Below are 25,930 nucleotides of genomic sequence, written 5' to 3'. Positions count from 1 at the left end.
CTTATTTGACGTGGATCGACTAGATCCATTTCCGGTTTGTATAATAATAATAAACGCCCAAATCATATCGATTATTGAGTTATGGCAACGATCCATATGTACGGATGTGTGTCTAGAGTCCCACAACAATATGTGAGTGCCGGACGCATTTCCCCGGTGCACAGAGATCACCAGAGATCCATTTCCGGTTGTAACTCGCCCGATCACCACCAGGCGGCAGTATTGAAGCGTCGCAGAGTTGTGCTGTCGATCGTGTTGCCAACGTAATCCAGCAATGAACCAACATGACTGCTTGATTCTCGTCGATGCATGTGTTATAAGCGCTTGGCCTGCCCGACTATTTAGACTCCGCCCGCAGGCCGCAGATCGACGACACACCAAACCACATCATTTCAAATGGAGTACAATAGCGGCCGCAAGGCGGCGGTATTGGACTTTTGCTGTCTCAGACCCATCCCCAGTGATAACACAGGCTCACGGGATGTTTTATGAATGGAAATATCCAATCAAAGAAATAACGATGAAAACCTGAGTATACTCGGGTTTTCGGGGGTCCTGGTGCTCAACGTTCGGCGAGTTAACCCGACTATAGTCAGGTCCAGTGCCCAATGTGTTAAGGACACTAGAGCAGCTTCCATTCACCCCAATGACAGATGTAGAGGTTTTGACCAAATATGGCTATTTCCATCTTTACCAAAGAAACTGAGGTGAATGTTGGACTTTCTCTTTGAAGGTCAAGGTGTTCTGAATGTTCAGACACTAAGGTCGCTTTCACACAGGGGCTGTTTGGTCTGGACTATCGGACCAGAATTCGATAGTCCGGTTTTTCGGGTTTGTGTGAATGCGCGTCGAACTCGGTCCGCGGACCAAACACACGAACTCTGGTCCGCCTGAAAACGTAGGTCTCGGTTCTTATTATTATTATTAGTGCTTATTATTACCACTGCTCGCAGCATTCACTGCAAAACAAGCACACTGCATATATCTATCTATCTATCTATCTATCTATCTATCTATCTATCTATCTATCTATCTATCTATCTATCTATCTATCTATCTATCTATCTATCTATCTATCTATCTAACTGTGCATCTTGGGAAGAAGGAAGAAAAAACGCGGCTTATTATATTATTAAAACAGCTACTTGTGGGCACTCATAAAAACAACGTGGTGTACAAGTTGTTTAGCGAGAGGATGGTGGTAATGAGCTTCAATAGAACAATGGATCAATGCCACGTCCAACCCCGCCTCCGCTGATCTGGAGGGCTCGCAGTCCACACACAGACACATTTCCACTGTCCAATAGACGAGCGCCCTTTTCGACCGCGTGACATTGTTCAGAAAGTTCGGTGCGCCCTGACAGATTGCTATGTGAACGCAGGCGAACCAAATGAAGAATGCAACAATGTTGCAACTTCACCACCAGAACCGCACAGAGTCCACCAAAACTATATGTGAAAGCGACCTAAATTTAAAATGTTTTGACCTGCAGATCCAGATAGATATATAGCTAGATAATTCATTATTCTCCTAAGAGGACATTTGTTTCTACAGTCTGTACACACTCAAAAACAATTAAGGGATAGGGCGGCTGAGTGGCGCAGTGGGCAAGGCGCTCGCCACTAACGCAGGAGAGGCTGGTATCGAGCCCAGCTCTCTGCGTTGCTACCGGCTTGGCCGGCCGTCATACTAACACAATTGGCAGTGTTAGAGGGTGGGAAAGCCGGTGGGTGGGGATTGGATGTTGTGGACAGCGACTCCTACAGGTCGGTAGGGTGATGCTGGTGCGGCGGAAACTGGAAGTAGCGGGGGCAGCGTGAGCCTCCCACGCGTTACTCCTTGCCACTGAGAGTTCGAGCTGCTGTGGTGAAAAGATGCGACAGGCTCCTTGTGTACCGGAGGGGACACGTGATGCAAGGCTTCTATCCTCACTACAGCCGACCAGTGGGAGGCATAGTCTAGCAACGTTCAAGACAGGGGAGGGAAGAATTGGATAATACGAAATTGGGATGGGAGAACAAATTGAAAAATAAGGAGAAAAAGTGGATACATTTTTTTTTAATTAAGGGATATCAATCCAACACAAAAATATGGAAGTTGTCCAGCGATCTCACAGTGTTAACGACAGCACCCGTGTGAAAGTCCATGTAGGAAAAGTGTTAATGACAGCACCTGTGTGAAAGTCACACAAGACAACTCTTTGCACTGCTGCTTAATTAAGGGTGCTTTCACATATAGTTTTGGTGGACTCTGTGCGGTTCTGGTGGTGAAGTTGCAACATTGTTGCATTCATCATTTGGTTCGTCTGCATTCACACAGCAATTTGTCAGGCGCACCAAACTATCTGAACAATGTCACACGGTCGAAAAGGGCGCTCGTCTATTGGACAATAGAGAGTGGAAATGTGTGTGTGTGGCTGCGAGCCTGTGTGTGTGCGCGCGCGTGCGTGTGTGTGTCTGTGTGTGTGGACTGATAGATAGTGTTGTTTTGCAGTGAATGCCGCGCGCGGTAATAATAATAAGCCGGGTGTTCCTTCGACCCAAGATGCACAGTTATATAGATAGATAGTGTTGTTTTGCAGTGAATGCCGCGTGCGGTAATAATAATAATAATAATAATAAGCCGGGTGTTCCTTCGACCCAAGATGCACAGTTATATAGATAGATAGTGTTGTTTTGCAGTGAATGCCGCGCGCGGTAATAATAATAATAAGCACTTCCTATATTTGGTCCGCGTTTGGTCCGATGAAGCGAAGCGAGACCTATGTTTTTGGTCGGACCAGAGTTTGCGTGTTTGGTCCGCGGACCGAGTTCGACGCGCATTCACACAAACCCCAAAAAGCGGACTATCGAATTCTGGTACGATAGTCCGGACCAAACAGCCCCTGTGTGAAAGCGACCTAAGACATGTCAAAGTTCTGGTTTTTCTCCGCTGTGAGACTTGAGGTTTAACTAGATTCAAATAAGCATATCTTTCTTCAAATATTTTCAGATTTCAATGTATGACACATCATTTGAAATCTTACATTCAGCTTACACTGTACTTTCATAATCTGTACAAATCTGAAAAATTACTGAGGGAGACTTGGGGGAGGCAGCAGGGGGCGGGACCTTACCAGCTCTGTGACCATGATTGGCCAGAGGGAGGTGAGGTGCTGTGGCGAGATCCTCAGCAGGAGAACACGGAACATGAGGAACATCTGAGTGGAGACGGCAGGAGTCTGTCCCAAACGCAAGCTGTCAGTCAGACGCTCTGAGGGGAGACAGGGACAAGGTCAGACGTTCTGAAGGGAGACAGGGACAAGGTCAGACGCTCTGAGGGGAGACAGGGACAAGGTCAGACGCCGAGGGGAGACAGGGACAAGGTCAGACTCTCTGAGGGGAGACAGGGACAAGGTTAGATGCTCTGAGGGGAGACAGGGACAAGGTGTCAGTCAGGAGAGCAGGAATGGAACGCTCTTCCCAGACATGTTATGCAGGAGAATAATAAATGTCATTTTAGAATCTTGGCAAAACAAAATTTTCAACCAGAGACATTTACATTCCCTAATAGATATCGAAGGTGTGTACGTAAATGAAAATGTATGTGTCTGATAAGGAGATAGACATATATGTAAATGAAAATGTATGTGTCTGATATGGATATATTATTAGAAGATGTATATATATATATATTATTATTAGAAGATATATGGATATATTATTAGAAGATATATATATATATATATGGGTATGCGGTACAACTACAGTAACATAGTACCCTGGATGAGGGGCAGGTACAGGTGATACTGGTCTAGTTCTCCACTCAACACGGCAAAGGCCTGGCGCTTCAACAACATGGGCTTCTGCTCTGCACTGGTAAACAGCTTCAGGGAACTGCTTTGCATACCTGCAGAACAGAGAGGGTTACAGTGCAGCATATAAAAGGGTTATATGTTCATGATCAAACTAGCTCAAACCTCTTACAATCTTACAACATGATGTCAAATATCATCCATTGTGTCTCTAATGATAAGAGGGTTTTGTTGTTGTATCTGGTATTGTTCTATGTAGATGTACACTGCCCCTTTCCCTCCCCCATCTCTCTGAGTGCCTGTCTCCTAGCGCTGACTAAGGTGATGGATGCCCCGGGGTCTTGGCCAAGATTGCAGTGACTGCTCTACATGCACCACCGAGGCCTTGGATCAGTTACTTACCGTCGTCTGTCCGTGGTCCTGTCAACTGATGTGTCAACGCGGTTTCATTGCTGGGTTAAGTACTTCTATTCTATTCACATAATATGCTTACTTCATATATCTACTCTATTCACATATATGCTTACCACTTGTATCTATTGCTATGTCCGCCCACTACAATCACACGAGCTGTCTAACGCCTGTCCCGTCTCCCTGTCCCCCTGTGAGTTGCTGTCCTGGAGTGCTGACCGGAGTGTCGGACGTCCCGTGATGAAGGCCGGGAGGATGCGACCCTCTCTGCGTGCCCTCCTGTCTCCGGAGGTCTCGTAGTGGTGACCGGAGTGCCGGACGTCCCGCGATGTCGGGGAGCTCGCAACCCTCTCTGCGCCGCCCCCTATCTCCCTGTCTCCGGCTGTCCCTGAGCAATGACCGGAGTGTTGAATGTCCCGTGATTAAGACGGGGAGGACGCGACCCTCTTTGCGCCGCCCCTGTGCCTCAAATAGATTCGCTATCAGCTCTATCTTCAATCTTTCAAAATGTTCAGTTGCTATCGCTATCAGCTATATCTTTCATCTTTCAAAATGTTCAGTTGCTATTGCATGCACTCATCTGTGTTTCACTACACACATGAGTGCATGCTTACCAACCGTTAGTCTGCAACACTACTATCACCGACATCTAAGAAGGGAGATCCCCCCTTGAATGGCCCTTCTAAGGTTTCTCTCCTCCACACTGCCTGTGGAGCATTTTTCCCTATTGTTAGGTTTTAGTGAGTTTTTCCTTACCTTCGCGTGGGGTATGTCTGGGAGTGCTTGCATTCTTTCATTTATTTGCATTTATTTTAAATTTGTTGGACCTTATGGTGTTCTTGTTCTGTTCTTGACTTATTGTTATGTTTTCTTCTTGACTTGTTTAAAGAAGACATGTACGGCCCTTGGGGACATTAATGTGTGTTGTCGGGCCTTATAAATAAATTTAATTTGATTTGGACAAAGAGAGGAGTTTTCCTGGAGTTCTGTGCCGAGGGATCCAGGGATCCACCTAGTGCTAAGTACACCATAATCCTATCTTTCACTCCACTCTGCTACTTCTCTGCTATCCCGCTTCCCCCCTACTCCCTTCAACTTTCTCCCTGCCACTCTTGACACCACAATGTGTCTCATACCTATATCCACAATATGCTCGTCCAGAACAGATTCAACCCATCCACTGCAGTTTGCTAGCAACCCGGCTAATCTCTCCTACCCTCCTAGAGCCACTAATACACCTGTCACAGTACGGGGAGGCTTATGGAATTGTCAATCAGCAGTCAAGAAAGCTGACTTCATTACTGCCTACGCCCATAGTCATAATCTGCAGCTCCTGGCTCTAACTGAGACCTGGATAACCCCCAATAACTCATCAACACCTGCAGCATTATCTACAAACTATAACTTCACTCACACACCTCGACCTTCCAGACAGGGTGGAGGCACTGGCCTCATGACATCTCCTTCATGGGCTACAAACTTAACACCACTCCCAGAACTGTCACTCTCCTCTCTCGAATATCATGCAGTATCTGTCTCTAATCCTTTCAATCTCACCATTGTTACACTCATCGCCCTCCAGGTCCCCTCGATCACTTCACAGATGAGCTGGACATGATTCTAAGCTCCTTACCGGAAGATGGTACCCCTCTCCTTCTATTGGGCGACTTCAACCTGCCTGACTCATCTCAGTCGGTCCCAGTGGTCTCCCTCCTACAACAATTTGACCTGACTCCCACTGCCATGACTCCCACCCACAAAGCAGGCAACTCCTTGGATCTCATATTTTCCCGTAACCCCAGCATCATTAACACCACGGTAACTCCCCTACATGTATCTGACCATTCCTTCATATCCTTCTCACTAACTCTCATGCTTAACCGAAAGGTCTTCACACCAACTCAAACCGTCTCACTCAGACGCAACCTGCCCTCCCTATCCCCCTCCACCCTCTCCTCTGACATACTATCCGCCCTACCTTTGAGTGACACCTTCTCTGCTCTCCCCACAGAGATGACAACCTCCACCCTCCTCTCAGCCCTTGCAACCTCCTTCGACAAGCTCGGTCCCCTCGTTGAGAAACCTGCCTGCCGTTCCCCACCCAGTCCATGGCTGACAGATGCAGTGAGAGAACAAAGACAGGTCCTGAGAGCGGCTGAGAGGAAGTATAGAAAGTCACGCCTCACTGCTGACATCGACACATATCACAACCTCTTCATTCTCCAAAACCATTACTAATGCCAAAGCTTCTTTCTCTCACCATAGGATCAAGGCCTCTGCCAAGAATCTTAGCAAACTGCATGCTACCATGTCCTCCCTCCTCACTCCCCCCCCACCCCCTCCTCCCTCATCTTTCTCTGCCGAAGACTTTGCGATCTTCTTTGAGGAAAAAGTGGAGAACATCCGCAGCTCCTTCTCCCAACCCCCACCCATTCCAAACACTGAATCGAGAACCTCATCCTTCACTCTGTCATCTTTCTCTCCCATTACAGAAGCCGAGACCCTGACACTGGTAACGTCGAACCGTCCGACTACATGCCAGCTGGACCAGCTACCCTCCCCACTCCTCCAGACCATAGCACCGGACATCCTCCCATTCCTAACTGCAACCATCAACTCCTCACTCAACTCAGGGGTGGTCCCCACCTCCCTAAAACAAGCCAGAGTCACGCCCCTCATAAAAAAACCAACCCTGAACCCCACCGTCATAGGCAACTATCGTCCTGTCTTTCTTCTCTCCTTCCTTTCTAAAATACTTGAATGTGCTGTATCCAACCAACTTACTGCTTATCTCTTACAGAATGGTCTCCTAGACCCTAATCAGTCTGGCTTCCGGACTGTCCACTCCACAGAAACGGCCCTCATTGCGGTCACAGAGGCACTTCACTTAGCAAAAGCGAAAGGCCTCTCCTCTGTCCTGATTCTCCTAGATCTATCTGCAGCCTTCGACACAGTCAACCATCAGATCCTCCTCGCGGCCCTCGCAGGAATGGGAGTGGCTGGATCTGCGCTGACATGGCTGACATCATACCTCAATGACCGCTCCTACCAAGTGTCATGGAGAGGGACCCTGTCGGCCACCCGCCCCCTGCGGACGGGTGTCCCCCAGGGCTCGGTCCTAGGACCCCTTCTCTTCTCTCTCTACACTAAATCACTGGGTAACATTATCACGTCTCATGGCTTCTCATATCATTGTTATGCCAATGATACTCAACTCTTCTTCTCCTTCCCTCCCTTAGATATCCACGTCTCTGAGCGGATCTCGGCCTGTCTGTCCGACATCTCCGCCTGGATGACGACCAACCACCTCAAACTGAACCTAAGCAAAACAGAATTGCTCCACCTGCCGGCCAAATCCTCCCCCCTGACCGACCTTTCCATCACAGTCGAGAATGCAGCTGTGACCGCGTCCCCGACCGCTAAGAACCTTGGTGTTGTCCTTGACGACCAGTTGAACTTCTCTGCTCACATCGCAGCGACAACCAGAACCTGCAGATTCCTCCTGAGCAACGTCAGAAGGATCCGCCCCTTCCTGACAAAAGAAGCCACCCAACTCCTCGTCCAATCAACAGTCATCTCCCACCTCGACTACTGCAACGCACTGCTCGCTGGCCTCCCGGCCACTGCCACCAAGCCTCTTCAACTCATTCAAAACGCAGCGGCCCGCCTGATCTCAAACCTACCGAAGTCGGCCCATGTCACCCCACTCCTTAGGGACCTGCACTGGCTCCCCATTGCTGCACGTATCCGCTTCAAGGCCCTCGACCTAGCATACCGTGCGGCAAAGGGAACCGCTCCCGCCTACCTCCGGTCAATGGTCTCTAACTACACACCCTCAAGACCCCTACGCTCTGCATCTTCTGGCCGCCTCAGACCTACTCCTATCCAAGCTCCGGGAGGGTCATCAAAGAGAAGCCGCCTATTCTCAGTCCTTGCCCCACTTTGGTGGAATGAACTACCCACCCCAGTTAGGACAGCCGAATCCCGTCCAATCTTTCGCCGTCGACTAAAGACGCACTTCTTCAACCATTATCTGAAATAATGAAAAAAATAAATAATAATAATCTAACTAACTAATCCCAACTAACCTTACTGTCATGCACTTGTCCTAATAAAACGCAACACTTTGATGAACATTGTTACTCAGCTGATAGAGTTGTACCCTTCCTGATGACTTGTCGTACAGAACTTGTAAGTCGCTTTGGATAAAAGAGTCAGCTAAATGACTAAATGTAAATGTAAATGTACACAAGCATTCATTATTTTTCATTTAAGCCTTGGAGACAAATTGAAGGGTGGACCTTTTCAGTCGAGATTACAAGTTATTTATTTATTTTTACCTAGGGACAATGCACATTAAATCAACACTTTCAGTTTCCACAGCAATGTAAATGTGGAGTTAGCTAACTTTCATCCATAGTCACTGCCTGTCTTTATGGTGTGAGGAAACTAGGGCTGTACCGAATAGTTCGAAGCTTCATTCATAACGTTGACATTCAAATTCTAAATCAACATTCGAATAATACATTTTTATTATTTATTTTTGATACATTTTTTTTACGTGTCTATTCATTCTGTTTAAACCAATGGTTTTAATTCACAGTTGCAGATAAAGATTAGGCTACACTAATATTATAGTATTATACTATTATAGTATAGGACTCGTCACAAAAATTCAAATAAAACATTTATCATAATGATGTAGCCTATCTGCATCCGCTTGGCGCTCCATCAAGACGTCACCATCACTTTTGTACCAACCTTGCCCTTATTGGATTATTCATGTTGACGAAACTGACGAGTTATATTCATTAAAGAAAGTTGATTTAATAAAAAAATACTAATTTAATCAGATTAATCACTTTATTCAAATTGAGGATTTAGTTTGAGGATACTTTTATTTTATTTTTATTTTTTTTTTGATCAAATTTTTTTATTGACATTCTCACGAAACAAGACAACACATTAACCACAATCACAATACATAGAACTTCACAAGAAAATAACAAAAACAATAATAATAATGACTAACAATTATACAGACAAGAGAAAAGAAACCAGAGTTCAACCTACTAAATTAATTCCCAGGGGTACTATCTAATAAATGGTCTTTCCCAGTGTTCAGTCCCGATTCCCGGCCGTGTGACCCCATATTAATAAAACGTACATCTCCAACCCACCACAAGGACCATTTTTTGGGGGAACACGACCTGAAAACAGAGCAATGAACCTTCATGAAAAAACAAAAACCTGTAGGTGTTCCATAGACTCACAGAGACCGTGTAAAAGTGGCCGAACAGTGAAGAACTAGTTAAATAGCTGCCCCCCCATAATATCCACAGCTAAACTCAAGTTGACAAGACAAGGGACAAGACAGACAAAAACATTTCCTCCTCCCCCTCCCAAGAGACCGCCGGACTCACCCGAACACGCACCCCAACCCCGCTCAGCCGCACACTGCGGTCTTTACCTTCTCAGCTGCTGCGAACCACAGGTCAATTCCAGCCTGCCCCACCCCAATCACCCGGGCTGTGGATATCTCAAGATAAATCACATCCAATAGAGTTAGGGACCAGTTAATCATTGTAAGCTTCTCAGGCTCCTTCCATCTCATTGCTATTAGCTTCTTCGCTGCTGTGACGCCCGCTAGGACAACCCTTTTCAGTTGTACGGACGCGGGTAGTGACGTTATATCGTTCAGGAGTAGCGTAACAGCTGTGAATGGGATAGTTAAGCCACACAGATCTGAAAGTTTGTCCGTTATTGACCTCCAGAAGCGGGCCACTGGTGGGCAATCCCAATACATATGCATATAAGTGCCAGTGGCCTTTTGAGAGCACAAAGTGCACCGAGAGTCGGTTATCAGTCCCATAGCAAATAGCTTCCTAGGTGTAAGATAGGTCCTATGAATATAATTAAAATTAATTTGCTGGTGATTGGGGTTGCGGGAAGATAATGCCACATTTGCCCAAACATCATCCCAGTCAAACTCGGGGTCCAACTCCGGGATATCCACACGCCAGATTGTATCCAATGATAAATTTTTATACGTGGATTGAATTAAGAGCGTATAAAAGTCGGAGACAAACCCTCTGGATGTCGTCCTGTCCACTATGAGCCTGAGGAAGGGGTGTGGGTGCAAGGCTTGAGCCCACGGTACGCCATGCGCCCTCAGTGCTGACCTTAGTTGAAGGTAAAGAAAGAAGGACTCGCCGGGAAGATCATAAAATTCTCTTAAGTCCTGAAACGCACGGAGGCCGTTCTTATCATAAATATCCTCCAGAGTATGCACTCCCCTCCTTTGCCATTGAGGAATATTAACCGGCTTGTGTCCAACAAGTAATTGCTGGTTATTAAAAATTGGAGAGTCCAGGTGCCAAGGGCATTTAACCCCACACGACCTCTGTACATTACGCCACGTTTGGATCACGTGAGTTATGATCGGTCCATACCTCAGCCGGCATTTCGCAATAGAGACAGTGGAGTACACTACATCCTGCAATCTTAGCGGAGACACCGCCGCCGCTTCTAAGGAGCGCCACGATACAGCCTCTACAGGGTCTAGCCAGCACATCAGAGGTCTCAGTGAAAAGGACCAGAAATAAAGTTTAAAATCAGGGATTGCGAGGCCCCCATCTTGTTTCCTACGTTGAGTAGTAGCCCTTTTGATTCTCGGGCGTTTGTTATTCCAGACAAACTTAGATACCATCGATTGTACCTTGCGCCAGTGGTCTATTGGAGGGGGCAGGGGGAGCATTGAGCTAATAAAATTTATCCTAGGCAGGATGTTCATTTTGATTATGGAGGCCCGGGCTTGTAAGGAGTTAGGAAGGGACGACCACCTGTCTAGATCCTGGCGTATTTTATCATAAGTACCCGTGAAGTTGTACTTAGTAGTTTGGTTCAGCGTGGGGAATATCTCTATGCCCAGGTATTTAAAATGTTCTACTATGGGGATATCAGCTGGTAGTCGTACCGCCTTGGCCAGTTCATTAAGAGGTAGGCAGGCTGATTTGTTCCAGTTAATCTTAAAACCTGACAATTTACCAAAGTCGTCGATTATCCTTAATAATTTTGTGGCCGACCGGGAGGGGTCGTCCATGAAAATCAGCAGGTCATCCGCATAGAGAGCAATTTTGTGTGGAGTATTGTTGACCATTATGGGGACGATGTCCTCCGATTGCCTAATAAATTGGGCCAAAGGTTCGAGGGAAAGCGCGAACAGTCCCGGGCTCAGAGGGCAACCCTGTCTAGAAGATCTGGAGACTGGAAAGAGTGTGGAACAGTTTTTGCCTGTCAGTATCATCGCAGACGGCGAGGCATACAGGACTTTAATCATATGAATAAAACTCTTTCCAAGACCCATGACCTCAAGTACCTTCCACAGGTATGACCACTCAAGTCTGTCAAACGCCTTCATGGCATCCAAAGACAGAACTGTGGATGGAGTTGTATTGTCTTTACTGTTATCGATTACATGCAACAGCCTCCTAAGATTATCTGCAGCCAGACGCCCCGGGATAAAACCAGTTTGATCGCAGTGTACCAATACAGACATAAATCTCTGCAGGCGACGGGCCAGCACCTTGGCAAACACCTTTAAATCGGCCCCGAGAAGACTCAAGGGTCTATAGCTACCACAATCATTGGGATCTTTGTCCTTTTTGAGAAGTAAAGAAATCAACGCCATATTGACATCTCTTGAGAACTCCCCTTGTTCGATAGCGTAATTGATCATATCGAGCATCAATGGACCCAGTTGGTCCCAGAAAGCTAAATACACTTCGGGTGGAACACCATCCCAGCCTGGCGCCTTACCCCTCTGCATTTCAACAATAGTCTCCCTCAATTCTACGAGAGTAATCGGTCTCCCCAGTTCCTTGGCCTCTTCCTCAGAAATGTGGGGTATCTCAAGCCCGCCAATGAACGATTCAAATCTAGAGTCATCCAGATTACCCTCTGAGCTATATAACTGTGAGTAGAACTCTTTAAAAGTGTCATTGATCTTTTTCGAATCAGTAGTGACTGCACCCTGGCTCGTCCTAATCGAGGGGATATCTGAGAAATGATCATTTGAGCGTATTTTCATTGCCAATAGATGGCTAGGTCTGGAGCCGTGAAAATAGTAATTTTGTCTTGTCCTATGTATCAAAAACTCAGACTGTTGTTTAAGTATGGAGTTTATTTCTTTTTTGACTATCTTACGTTGTGTGTTTAGTCGTTCATTATAGTCAGTTTGCAAGGATGCGTATAGGTCCGCATATAATGATTCCAGTCCTTCTAGCTTTTTTGACCGGGATTTTCGCAAATTGGAGGCAAATAGTGTGACATGACCCCTGATGAATCCTTTCAATGCGTTCCACAGGACCCTAGGGTCTTCTACTGTGCCAACGTTGATCTGCAAAAATTCAGCTAGTTTACTCCTGAACTCAGAACAGAAGTCATCGTTCTTTAGCAAGGTCGAATTAAAACGCCATCTGGGAGCTCTTGCGGAGAGCCTGCCAAAGGTTGCCGTAAGGAAAATCCCCTTGTGGTCTGAGAGAGCCAAGGGAACCAATGAGACATCGAAACTATCAAACATATTAGGGGACGCGAATGCATAGTCAATTCGAGAGAAGCTTTTGTGTCTGGCTGACAGGTGAGAGTAATCTCTGAGGGTGGGGTTGCATATGCGCCAGAGGTCTGTGAGCCCCGTGTCTTTGGCCCACATCCTGAGGGCCTTAGAGGCCCGTTTCTGGTCGCTCGTTTCAGAGGGCCCAGACCTATCCATCTCCGCATCCCAGCACGCATTAAAATCGCCACCCACAATGAGAGCGTATCCATTAAGTTCCAACATATTCTTCGTGATTGTATTATAGAACGCTGAATCAAATGTGTTAGGAGCATACAATGCTATTATAGCCATCTTCCTATGCAAGAATTCAACTTTTGCTATAGTAATCCTTCCCTCCGTGTCCGACCATACATCCAAGATTTTGATATCAAGGTTACGTCTTGTAACTATGACTACTCCTTTCGTCTTATCATCGGCTGAGGATGAGGAGATAACGTGATATTGTCGATTTGCCAGTCTTGACACGTCACCTACCATTAAATGCGTCTCACTAAGGAGAGCAAGGTCAATATTTCTCCTCTTCAATAGCCAAAGGACACTGGCACGCTTGTGTGGGGCGTTAAGCCCTCCTGCGTTCCAAATTAAAATATTCAATTTAGCCATGGTCGAGCTTGTATAAGTGCGTAGAGAACATACCCGTGCAGCCAGGCTGAGTACAGAGGTGCCGATCCCGGCGGGCCCGGATGGTCAATCCCAGGAGTTCAGAGGAGGAACACTTACACATATATAAGACAACAGTACATAGAACACATAAAAATACCACCCCAGCTACAGCCCCCCCTCCTTCTACTCTAAACCCTAACCCACCCGTCCTACTATAAGTTCCTCTATACCCACTCTCCAATCCCCACCCTATGCCCCATCCACTGAGGATGGTCATCTTCCTATCACTTCCCACTAGAGACATGGATCAATAAGACGCTTCCCACTCCCACCCCCCTCTAGATAAACCCCTGAGTAAACCCCCACTAGTCCAATAAACACAAATAATAATAAAATAAAATTCAATAAAGATATCGGTCGAAAACCACCTGAGCCCTGGCCCCAACATGAGACAACCATAATGGTAAAAATAGCCATTATTAAATAATAACTCCGCATCAACCTGCAGCCCTCTATTTCCGAATCTGCGCTTCAACATCACATTGTTATAGCCCAAAAAGGTATAGGAAAATTCAAAACAAAATTAAATTAAAGCATCCCAGCCGATAGTCTAAGGCAGGTTCGGGTCACAGGTTAATTGTGCAAAATTGTGTGAACAGTGTCAATTAAACAATGACAAAAAAAAAAGGAGGAAGGGAAAAAAAAGGTTATGGTCAAAGTGCACCCCTTTAGCCGTCCCTCTGATCAGGCACAACGGCTGAAATGACCTAACCTATGTAAGAATAGAATTAAACACAATCATTCATTAATCAATCCGGGGATGGTAATAGGCAACACCTGACACCACCTGTCATCATACATTGTTTCAATAAAGATATCGGTCGGAGCAGTTAGTCCAAGGTAGGATCGAATCACAGTTAAATTGCTCATTCAAATGCCCTTAAAACAGCGACACTAATTATTATATAATTACTCAGCATCAACCCTGTAACCAACTACCTTGGAGTCTGCATATTAATGTCGCAACGTTATAGTATAAGTGGATCACGGAAAATTCAAAACACATTAGAGGCAGATTAGCAGTTAGTCCAAGGTAGGATCGGATCACAGTTAAATTGCTCATTCAAATGCCATTAAAACAGCGACAATAATCATTATATAATTACTCAGTATCAACCTGTAACCATCTACCTTGGAGTCTGCATATTAATGTATCAACGTTATAGCATAAGTGCTTCACGGAAAATTCAAAACAAAATTAAGGCGAGTCAGCTGTTAGTCCAAGGTAGAACCGGATCACATTTAAATCGCGCATATAGATGACATAAAAACAGCGACAATAGGAAAGAAAAAAGAAAGGAAGAGAGGGTAATGGCTAGAGTGCAAGCCATATAACCATATAGCCATGAAGTGCAAGCCATACCCGACCCAACCTGTTATCAAATATTGTATATGCATATTCAACCGACCTTGGCATCTACTTTGGATCACCAAAGCTCAAAACAACCTGGATATAAAAATAAAAAGCATACCAGAAGTTAGTTAGGGACTCGGTCACTCTTGAACTGTGCAAACCAATGTCCCTTTGAACAGCAACAGCAACCAAAATACGTAACCATTAACGAATGTCTCAGCGCATACCATAGTCGAAGCCCGTTGGTTAGCCCGAGGCTAGCGCGTAAGCTAGTGACGAATCCGGATAGCACGTTAGCCTACTATGTACATTGTTCAGCTAGCTCGTTAGCTTCCAAAGAGGCGATACACAAGTACGACCATGAGGTCAGCTTTAGCAAGTAACAGAAGTCATTGGGAAGCCCCGCTAGTTGGATGGGCAGAGGACAGTTAGCATGTCTGGGCATGACAGCAAGTGTTTGTGAATAGTCGACCTAATCAATGTATATAGGCCCAAACCGCCAAGTCACTCACCCTCCATAGATATCAAGCAACAGACTCGGGTGTCTCCGCGAGATATTCCTTCGCTTTAGCCAACGACCAAAACAAACGCTGACCACCGACCTTCTCCAACACAGATAGTTTCGCGGGAGCGAATAACGTGGGCCTCAGGCCTAGTTTCCATAGCTTAGTCAGGACCACCTTGTACTCGGCTCTCTGAGCTTGAACCTCCGGTGTAAAGTCCTCGAAAATGGCCACTTTGTGATCGCCAAGCCTCAGAGTACCCCTTCTGGTACGAGCCGACCGCATGATGATTTCTCTCTGTTGGAGTCTGTTCAGCTTGACTATGATGGGCCTCGGTTCTTTGTTCACGCCGGGAGAAAACCTGCCCGCTCTGTAGGCCGACTCACAGATAGGAGGCGAGGGGAGGACGTCCGTCCCTAGTATCTTCTGCAGCAGTTCGGGCATGGTCTCAGAGAGACGGCCTTCACCGCTGGTCTCCGGTACTCCAACAATCCTGACGTTGTGGCGTCTATCCCGGGACTGCATCTCCTCCATCGCCGACTGTAGTTTGTTGACTTCAGCCTGCCTAGCCAGCAGGGCGGATTCAAGACCCGCCATCTTCTCACACTGTGATGATACCTCCGTCGTTAGCATGGCTAGTTCGTTAGCATTAGCCGATGAGGCAGCGTGAATCGTCTCCATCTTGTCTGTCAGCGGGACTACCGCCAGCCGTATTTCTTCTGATATCTCACGACGGAGGCTGATACAGAAATCCGCCAACACTTTCTTCTGTGCTTCAGCGATGCGTGCCTCAGAGTCTGCGTGTACTTTCTTCTGTGCTTCAGCGATGCGTGTCTCAGAGTCTGCGTGTAGCTTGGTCATGACCAAGAGCACAGCTTCGCTTAACTCCCCGACAGCGGGAGACGGTGCGGCCATGCTCGGCGGTGTCGGTGTCGTGCCTAATTCTTTCATGGCTCTGGTTTCCACCCCCGCCATCGTAGAAAGTCGAAAAAAGTTGATGAATGTATACTAAACACGACGACCTAGCAAACAGATAAAAAACAAATAAAAATAAAATAAAGACTAATGGGGAGAAACGTATATTCAGCACGGTAGAAGGGAGCTCATGTGAAACACGTCTACTCCATGATCGCTCAGCTCCGCCCCTCTCACTTTTATTTTATTTTTTATGATGATGATTACGTAAAATATGACGACAGACATTCGAAGCTTCATTCGAAAACTTCAATAGAAGCTTTGAATGTAAAAAATAATATTACATTCGGTACAGCCCTAGAGGAAACCCACGCAAAAGTTTTAACCCAGGACCCCAGCTTGTGAGACAGCAGTGCTAACCACTGTGCCACAGGAACAGGAAAACAATTAGTCCAAAAGAAAAAATAGGAAGAAGAAAAAAACAAAGAAAGAAACTAGAATGGGTGCTTGTTGAAGCACATACTGTATGTCCGCAGCATACTCTAGTTGGTAATAAATATTTTCCCCCAATTAATGAAGGACATATGGCATGTATAGATATCTTTTATGTCGTCTCTTGTGGCCTTTTCAGGATATGTGAGTCACAAGTGCTTTATTGCAGTTTGTGGTTTTCATTGAGATTGATGTTCCTTTAGCAACACAAGTTGTTTCCAATTGATAACGCTAGCGTTTATGTTAGGTAGTACACAATTTGAAACTGAATCTCCGACTGCCCAACCAGAAGTCTCAGAACAACTCCGTCTCTTGCTCCTCAACCTTATTATTGCATTTCTTCTCTAAGCCTTGTAGAAGGATCCGAATTACTAATAAATCTGTGTTTTGAATTCTAGATATCATCTCCTGATTATTATAGTTCATATAGCGGTTAAGTATTCCCTTTATATCTTGATTAACCAGCCATAGAAAATCATCACAACACACATTCAAATTTAAAAAAGATTTTTTAAATGACCCAGAGCTAAAAGTGCACATGACACTCTGCTGTTCTACCAGACCACTCTTTCTATAGGCGGCTTCACTGGAGTTCTGTAGCTAGGGAAACAGTTTGGACCCAAATGTATTTCCAGTCAACTCTTGCATTAGCAAACATTGCAATACGATATAAACTTGGGTCCTTTTGGAATGTTATTGTTGTCACTTTGAAAGCGTCTGTAGTTTGAATAGACATGGAACATTTATATGTATCGTCACATCGTGTGTTTTGTCTGTACTCACTCATCAGGTCCTTGAACGTAGTCTTCTCGTGGGTCAGCAGGTGGTCAATGATAGATCTCCAGCTACAGACAGAAAGTCCAACAGTGGCTGTTAGACATTCAGAGCTCTGTAACAATAGCTGGAGTGTTGATGATAATGATGACGAAAATATGATTCTGAGGCTCGGTTCGCTAAACACCTACACAAGTGAATGGAGAGAGAGAGAAGAGAATGGAGAGAGAGATAAGAGAATGGAGAGAGAAAGAGAATGGAGAGAGAAAGAAGAGAATGGAGAGAGAGAAAGAAAGAAAGAAGAGAATGAGAGAGAAAAAAAAGCGAATGGAGAGAGAAAGATCTTTTTTTATGTAATTAAATTAAACTGGACTTTGAAGAAGTCTTTATTCATTGCACACATTGACAATGTCGTCATGCAGTGACACACATGCGATGGGCGGCACACACAGATACACACACATGCAATTCTTTCTTTTTGGGTCGCTGATGAAATGTTCCTCTCTGCGTTTGACCCCTTCCTGTCGTCCTCCCCCCCCAAGGGCAGCCGGGAGCAGACACGGGCTGCGGCGTGGGCCCGCGCCCAGGGACCAATCCAAGTGCTCCTGTCCATCTTCGTCAGCGCTAGTGATCTGTTCTGCATGTTTTTCCATTGGGTTTATCTTATCGGGAGGGGAAACCCTTGCGAGTACAGGGAGAACATGCAAACTCCACACAGAAAGGCCCGGGTCAACCTGGTCCCCAAGCGGGAATCGAACCCTGGACCTTCTAGCTGTGAGGTGACACTGTTAACCACTACACCACCATGCTGCGTACGAAGATAATGGAGAGAGAAAGAAGAGAATGGAGAGAGAGAAAGAATGGCGAGAAAGAATGGAGATAGAAAGAATGGAGAGAAATAAGAGAGAAAAAAGAAAAGGGAGAGAGAAATCAGAGAATGGAGATATAAAGAAGAGAATGGAGAGGGAGAAAGAAAAGAGAAAGAGAATGGAGAGATATACAGTAAAGAGAATAGAGAGAGAAAAAGAAGAGAATGGAGAAAGGTAATTGAGAGAAAGAAGAGAATGGAGAGGGAGAAATAAGAGAATGGAGAGGGAGAGAAGATAATGGAGAAAGAATAGAATTGAGAGAGAAAGAATAGAATGGAGCGAGAAAGAATAGAATGGAGAGATAAAGAAGAGAATGGAGAGAGAGAGAAAGAGAATGGAGCGAGAGAAAGAAGAGAATGGAGAGAAAGAATAGAATAGAGAGAAAGATTGGATAGAGAGAAAGAATGGAGAGAAAGATAATGGAGATAAAGAAGAGAATGGATAGAGATAAAGAAGAGATAATGGAGAAATAAGAGAATGGAGAGAAATAAGAAAATGGAGAGAGAGAAAGAATGGAGAGAGAGAAAGAGAATGGAGAGAGAGAAAGAAGAGTATGGAGAGAGAAAGAAGATCATCAATGGAGAGAAATAATGGAGACAAAGATGATAATGGAGAGAGAAAGAAAATAATGGAGAGAAAGAAGATCATCTCTGCACCCCACACATGGACCTGTTAGTCATTTCTATATTTAGTTTTGTACTATATTGTATTAGTATAATATACAGTACTATATTGTATTGTAGTATCTTTCTCTCCTAATATGTTTCTTGTGCCTTGTTTCTGAGTGAAGTATCAAGCGCACATGTGGACGGCACGGTGGTTAACACTGTCGCCTCACAGCTAGAAGGTCCTGGGTTCGATTCCCACTTGGGGACCAGGTTGCCACGTTGCCAGTTACCCAGGTGGGGTATCTCCCGGGCCTTTCTGTGTGGAGTTTGCATGTTCTCCCGTGCTCGCAAGGGTTTCCCCTCCAGATAAGATAAACCCAATGGAAAAACATGCAGAACAGATCGCTAACGCTGTCGTGTCCCTGGCGAAGACGGACAGGAGCACTTGGATTGGTCCCCGGGAGCATATGGCCCATGTCTGCTCCCGGCTGCCCTGGGGGGAAGGACAACGGGATGGGAAAAGTGCAGAGAGACATTTCATCGGCGACTCAGTGCATGTGTGTGTGTTCCTGTGGGTCGCCCCTCTCTCGCATGTGTGTGTTAATCTGCATGACAAATAAAGACGTCTTCATCTTCTTCACTCCTAGGTTTAATCAGGCCTGGTTTTGATGTACTGTAGACATGAATAACTGCTGCTCTGAGGCTGAGGAAGCAGGGGAGAGAGAGCTGGAGGACAGAGCGATGAGAGCAGTAAATATAATCTGCTTCAGAGTCAAGGGGACATAACGAGAGAGAACTACATCTTCTTATAGTGTTTGGCCTTTTTTAAAGGCTTTTTAACACTTTGGCTGCCATGGGTTAAATTCATTATCAACCGTAGGTTGCCGGCTCTATTTGTCTATAGAGAAAGTCCCCTTCTTTGCAGGGCTATAACTTTTTAAATTCTATTGCTACATTGCCATTATTAGGGCCCATTCAAAGTCCTATATGTATTGTTCATTGTGTAGCAACGTTAAACTTTTTCATTCACATATTCATAGTAAAGTATGGTCTAATGTATAAGTATGTTTTCATCTCTTTCTGCAGCTTTCTCCAGAACGTGATCTATAGCCCCAAATACATTATATTGATGATGCAATACAGTTTTATGGCAATCAGCGCGATATAAAAAATTCCAACTAGACGTACTTCTAGAAGTTACTACACGTCATCTGATGTTGACCGGATGGGCTAGGGGGCGTTTATAATTCCGTGGGCAGCGTTATACCAATCATCTAATGTGGGTCAAATGTTGATAATAGCAGTTAGTATCGAAGACGGTAACTTTACACGCTAAAACTCACCCCAGTCTCCGCGCGCCGTTGGGCGATCATCGTAGAGTAGAAATTTTATCATTATGGGATGTAGATTTACCCGGTCCATCTCCAGCTTGTATAATGGTATATACGTCCAAATCATGTTGTTTATCGAGTTATTGGCAATCGATCGCTGTGTATTGTGAGGAGCTAGAATGCCGGGACCTATAGCGAGTGCCCGGAAGTAATACGGCCGTCCAGCACAACCTCTATGGCACTTCCTGTTAAGCGATTGCGCCGATCGGCCACCAGATGGCGCTCCTGAACCGCCAGAGAGCTCAGTGGGTCCTCCTGGTGGATCTCAGGCCAGCGGAGGGGAAATATGAATCCGGTCCCAGATTTTTGAAATATTGATATCAAAGACGCTGTAAAGCGTCTTCGGCAACTTGAGCATGGCCGGGAATGACGTGTTTAAGCGTTTCCCGGCACCCAAAGTGTTAAAGACTAAATAAAGCTTTTTGGGCAGTTAATAGACCTGTTCGCTGTATAAGTCAGACTCCATGTGCGCGCACATCCCCGGAGCAGATAGGAACGTAATCCTGGTCAGCACAACAGGGCAGACTACAATATATTTACATTTGTTAGCCATGCTAGCGATCTAAACAATCAATCCATGCCAAAGCTAGATATGTAAAAGGTGAAAGACTCACACTCACAGCCATGCTGATTTGGCAAAATGACATCCAACCGTTTTCGTTTGAAACAACTTTTAGTCAGGGGAGTGTCATGGTTTCTCCATCGTATTCTTTTAGCGCAGCAGTTCGCGCAGGTCCGAGGCAACATGACTCAGTTGGTATTGCTGATTGGCTCAAACACAGTATGTTTGTATGTTGTACAGGGTCTATAGTCCCCTGTTCATTGAGCCTACGTTGATTCTTTGTCATCTCCAAACAAGATTTGTCGGCAGGACGGGTCTAGTCTCCACGAGGGATTAGCAACAATAAACTAAATGAGTGCACTTCTAGATACAGTATTTTAGCACATTTGTTATTTTACTGATAAAATAAATCTGATAGATTGTAGAATCTATTTTAGTGATGAAATACACCTGATAGAATCTATTTTACTGATGCCATAATGTACATCTGATATAATGTAGAATATATTTTACTGATAAATACATCCGATATAATCTGATAGAATGTAGAATATATTTTACTGATAAAAATACATTTCCAAACAAGAATTCCTAAGAAACCACAGAAGCAACGGATGAATGTGTCAGTATATGGACCATAATGGTGATGAAGGTGTCAGTATATGGACCATAATGGTGATGAAGGTGTCAGTATATGGACCATAATGGTGATGCAGGTGTCAGTATATGGACCGTGATAAGGACCTGCAGTACACAACCACAGGTTCTACCAAACGTCAGCAGTAACATGCAGGAGACTAAAGCCCCGCCAGGCTCACGGACATCAGGCTTACTGTGGAGCACAGGAGGAGTCCATGGTGAAGAAGAGAGGGTCCATGTAGAGCTCCAGGGCCTCCTTCTTCCAGGCCCGCTTGGTGTAGGCATACCCACTGAGGTTGCTCAGCAGCTGGGCACCCGCTCCAAAGCTGGGCATGTTGTAGGCACTAGAGGAGACGGTAGGAGAGTTTGAAATGAACACAGAACAACAACACTGATACATGGAGGCTGTGGCTGGTAGGTCTGTCTACAGGGACCTTGTCAGATGTGCCATCAATCTGTTCTATTATAAAAGCTACTTCGGGCAGCTGAGGAAATACAATTACCTGGTGAAATTATAAATCCATTGGCCAATGAGTCTGGTTGACAGAATGTTAGTGTGGTTTTCAAAGGTTTTCATCTTAACCCTTTCACTACCACACTACAGAAGGTTAACCCTTTACTATCCCACTACAGACGGTTAACCGTCTGTAGTGTGATAGTAAAGGGTTAACCTTCTGTAGTGTGGTAGTGAAAGGGTTAACCCTTTGTCATGTGGCAGTGAAAGGGTTATATAAAAATAGGGAAACAATGTCCAGGCACGCACTCCAGGTTTTTCCAAATTTATTGGCAGCCTGTAATCATGACGTTTCGGTGTGAACACACCTTCTTCAGAATGGCTTGCCTGGACATTGTTTCCCTATTTTTATGTATGATATTAGAGGTTACAGCACCCAGTGTCAAGTCTAGTGAGGTGAGTGCGGTCTACTACTTTTTTCATCTGCAGTGAAAGGGTTAACCTTCTGTATTGTTGCGGTGAAAGGGTTAACCATTTGGTAGTGCGGCAGTGAAAGGGTTAAGGACCCCCACATTGATGAGAGCTTGTCACACTGTCACAGGCACCCTCATCTGAGATAGTATTTAGTATAGAACTGTGCAACTGTTACTGGTAGGTGAGGAGATAACAGTGGAGAGAGTGAAAACCAGGATCAGAATAATCGTTTGTGTAAGTTCTCATATTGGGCTAACTTCTAGTGAATAGATTATGAGTCAAATTAAACTGATCCCCATTTTGATGGGGACTCCCTGGGACCCTCTCGAGGACCCCTACAAGACAGTGTCATGCACTTGGTATGATCCAGGACCCCTGCCCTAAAAGACAGTGTCCTGCACTTGGTATGATCCAGGTCAGTGTCATGCAATTGGTATGATCCAGGTCGCGTGAATACTTTACCCAAGGCAGTTGTCCTTCCGCGTTCGGTTTGCGCGCCCTGATTGGCCTCTCAGCGCCCAATCGCGTTACTATCGCCGCACGGAGGAATACTATCCTCGAGTTAACCTAATTTATACAAATGGAAGTATTGATTTCGCCGTAACGAATCATTAAAAAAATATACCGTTAACTGGAATATGTTGTTTCTTTACACATATGTTGGATTATGTAATTGGTTTGTCATGACAAACCAATAAAAAGATCGCGAATTAACCGGTGGTTATCCTATTATATTAACATAGCTACAACAACACACAGTAACGTTAATATAATGACATGCATCATTGTTTACAATGAACGGTGAGGCTAATCGAAAGGACTGGACACGAACAAGTTAAACAGCAATAAATTAATTTAATATAACAGGTAGTTCAAGCTGCATTTTCGTGCCTACAACCACACCCACAGGGATATATCCGGCTTTGACAAGCTCTCTCTCTCCTGCCGATTAAATTCAGCAGCTCTTCCACCTCGAGTGCCTGTAGCTGCCTGCATTTGCACAAAGGCGTCCATCCCTGCTGCTAGCTAACGTTAAAACTAACAATCTACAATCTACAGACACCAACAATCTACAGACACCAACAAACACAGAACCCCACCGTTCATTGTAAACAATGATGCATGTAATTATATTAACGTTACTGTGTGTTGTTGTAGCTATGTTAATATAATAGGATAACCACCGGTTAATTCGCGATTTTTTATTGGTTTGTCATGACAAACCAATTACATAATCCAACATATGTGTAAAGAAACAACATATTCCAGTTAACGGTATATTTTTTTAATGATTCGTTACGGCAAAATCAATAGTTCCATTTGTATAAATTAGGTTAACTCGAGGATAGTATTTCTCCGTAGGGCTAACGCGATTGGGCGCTGAGAGGCCAATCAGGGCGCGCAAACCGAACGCGGAAGGACAACTGCCTTGGGTAAAGTATTCACGCATCCAGGTCAGTGTCATGCACTTAGTATGATCCAGGTCAGTGTCATGCACTTGGTATGCTCCAGGTCAGGGCAACTTGATAATACACAGACAGCTGCTGTTTAACTTACCCTAGTATAATAGCAAGTATTTTAACATAAGATTCCTATGATTTACTAACACATTCAGTGACGTTCACGAGAATTCTTGTTTCTGGGCCCCAACCGTTCAGTGCCATAAACGAAGATTCTCGTTTCTGGGTCGTTTTTCCTTTTTTTTCTATTTTAATACCCTATTCAATCTCAGGGAGCTGTGTGTTGCCTGAAAAATGCATACTGGGAATCCGAAGGTGCAGTACCGGCCGCATCCTACCAGGCGGCGGTATTGAGCACCATTTCTAACATTGTATCCTGGGCTGTAGGATGGCCCCAGGTCTCGGGTTTCATTTTTCCTTCTCGGGCGAAGCCAACGGTTCTGCCGGTTACATTGAAGCCTGTCAAATATGCCCATTCCATATGTTATGGTCGATTATGCCGTCGAGCAAATGGACATTGGATCTACCAGATGGCGATCAAGAAATTGGAATATTCTTTTTGGATTACTCCCGACCACAGGTAAGGGCGATTTGACGTCAATTCTAGCTTGATCCTGCAATGCTTTTACACCGATCTGGCTGATAACTGTTTTTAGTGTTCAATGCAAATGCCGTTACTGACGATCAAATAATCAGAAACTACCCCCCCCCCCCCCCTTTCATGCATTCATGATGGAACATATAATACCTATATTGTAGATTTGATCCCGGAACAATAGCGGGTTCAGGCAAGAAACGCCAGCGTCTACAATGTAATTGACGTGTAGGGCTATAACTCAGCATTTCATGAATTACCGTACTTTTCACACTATAAGCCGCACCTGACTATAGCCGCAGCAGCTAAATTGAATGATGTGTACATATATAAGCCGCACTGGACTATAAGCCGCAGGTGTTTTAATGTTTAATTACCATATGTAATTAGCATTGGGACACATACTGTAAGACAAATAACAAGAATTAACTCATTTACAAGTTGTATTAAGTTTAGCAAATAAGGGAACAGATAAATAACATTTCAATGCAGTCAAAAAAGCAATATTTAGATTTTTACATTTTCGGGTTTGGTCACATCGAGTCACATATAAGCCGCACCGTTATATAAGCCGCAGGGTCGAAAAATGGGGGGAAAAGCCGTGGCTTATAGTCCGAAAAGTACGGTACACTAGAGCGCTCTAAAACCATACTTATATTCACCACGGTATAACACGGGAACGTATGGATGGAATTTCTTTTCTTCTTTGCATCTTGACCGGAAGAAATCCAGTGTCAAATGACTATAGTATTGTATCCATAGCTATAATATAGAATATAGTTATAGCTCTACAAACAAGGTGACGGACTACATTGGTTTAATGGGTGGCATGAGCATAGCCGTCTCCCGGAAGATGCGTGGCACAGAATGTGTTAAGTAGAAGATTACTTCATTGTCAAAATACATTGCAATAAAAAAAAATCGCATATCCCTCCTACACACACACACACACACATTTCAACAGCGAGGCACAGGGTCTTCCACAGTGCTGCGATGGTGGGAATTGCGGATATAATCATACCTACCACCTTTCAATTTGATTTATTTAACCTTTATTTAACCAGGTAAGTCATTAAGAACAAATTCTTATTTACAATGGCGACCTGGCAAATGGTAGGGATAGGGGGCAGGGGGTAAAATAAATACAAAGTTAAAACAGAACCAGATTAAAACAAATTAAAACATGGTAAGACAAACAGAGTAAAACAAAAACAGCCACAGCAGATACAGGTGCTTTTTTTTTATCCACTTTTTCTCCTCTTTTTCAATTTTTCTCCCATCCCAATTTAGCCGTGCCAATTCTCCCCTCCCCTGTCTTGAACGTTGCTCGTATGTGCCCCCCACTGGCCGATTGTATG

The 25,930-nt window shown here is 44.8% G+C and overlaps 1 protein-coding gene across 1 annotated transcript in view; it reads right to left on the bottom strand.

Annotated features, from left to right (window-relative positions):
- The window catches only part of dop1b (DOP1 leucine zipper like protein B), a 272,141-nt gene that overhangs the window by 29,647 nt on the left and 216,564 nt on the right, over positions 1–25,930 (bottom strand). Inside the window, exons 32-35 of the mRNA XM_084320857.1 lie at positions 21,784–21,933; positions 17,530–17,591; positions 3,761–3,889; positions 3,117–3,253 (exon numbers count right to left, since the gene is read on the bottom strand). Coding sequence (XP_084176983.1) covers positions 3,117–3,253; positions 3,761–3,889; positions 17,530–17,591; positions 21,784–21,933 — 478 coding nt within the window. The remainder of the gene's footprint in view (positions 1–3,116; positions 3,254–3,760; positions 3,890–17,529; positions 17,592–21,783; positions 21,934–25,930) is intronic.

This window comes from Notolepis coatsorum (genome assembly GCF_963971535.1).
Source record: "Notolepis coatsorum genome assembly, chromosome: 8".
NCBI classification, from domain to species: domain Eukaryota; kingdom Metazoa; phylum Chordata; class Actinopteri; order Aulopiformes; family Paralepididae; genus Notolepis; species Notolepis coatsorum.
The sequence above is the reverse complement of the archived record's forward strand: the minus strand, read 5'-3'. Positions and strand labels throughout refer to the sequence as shown.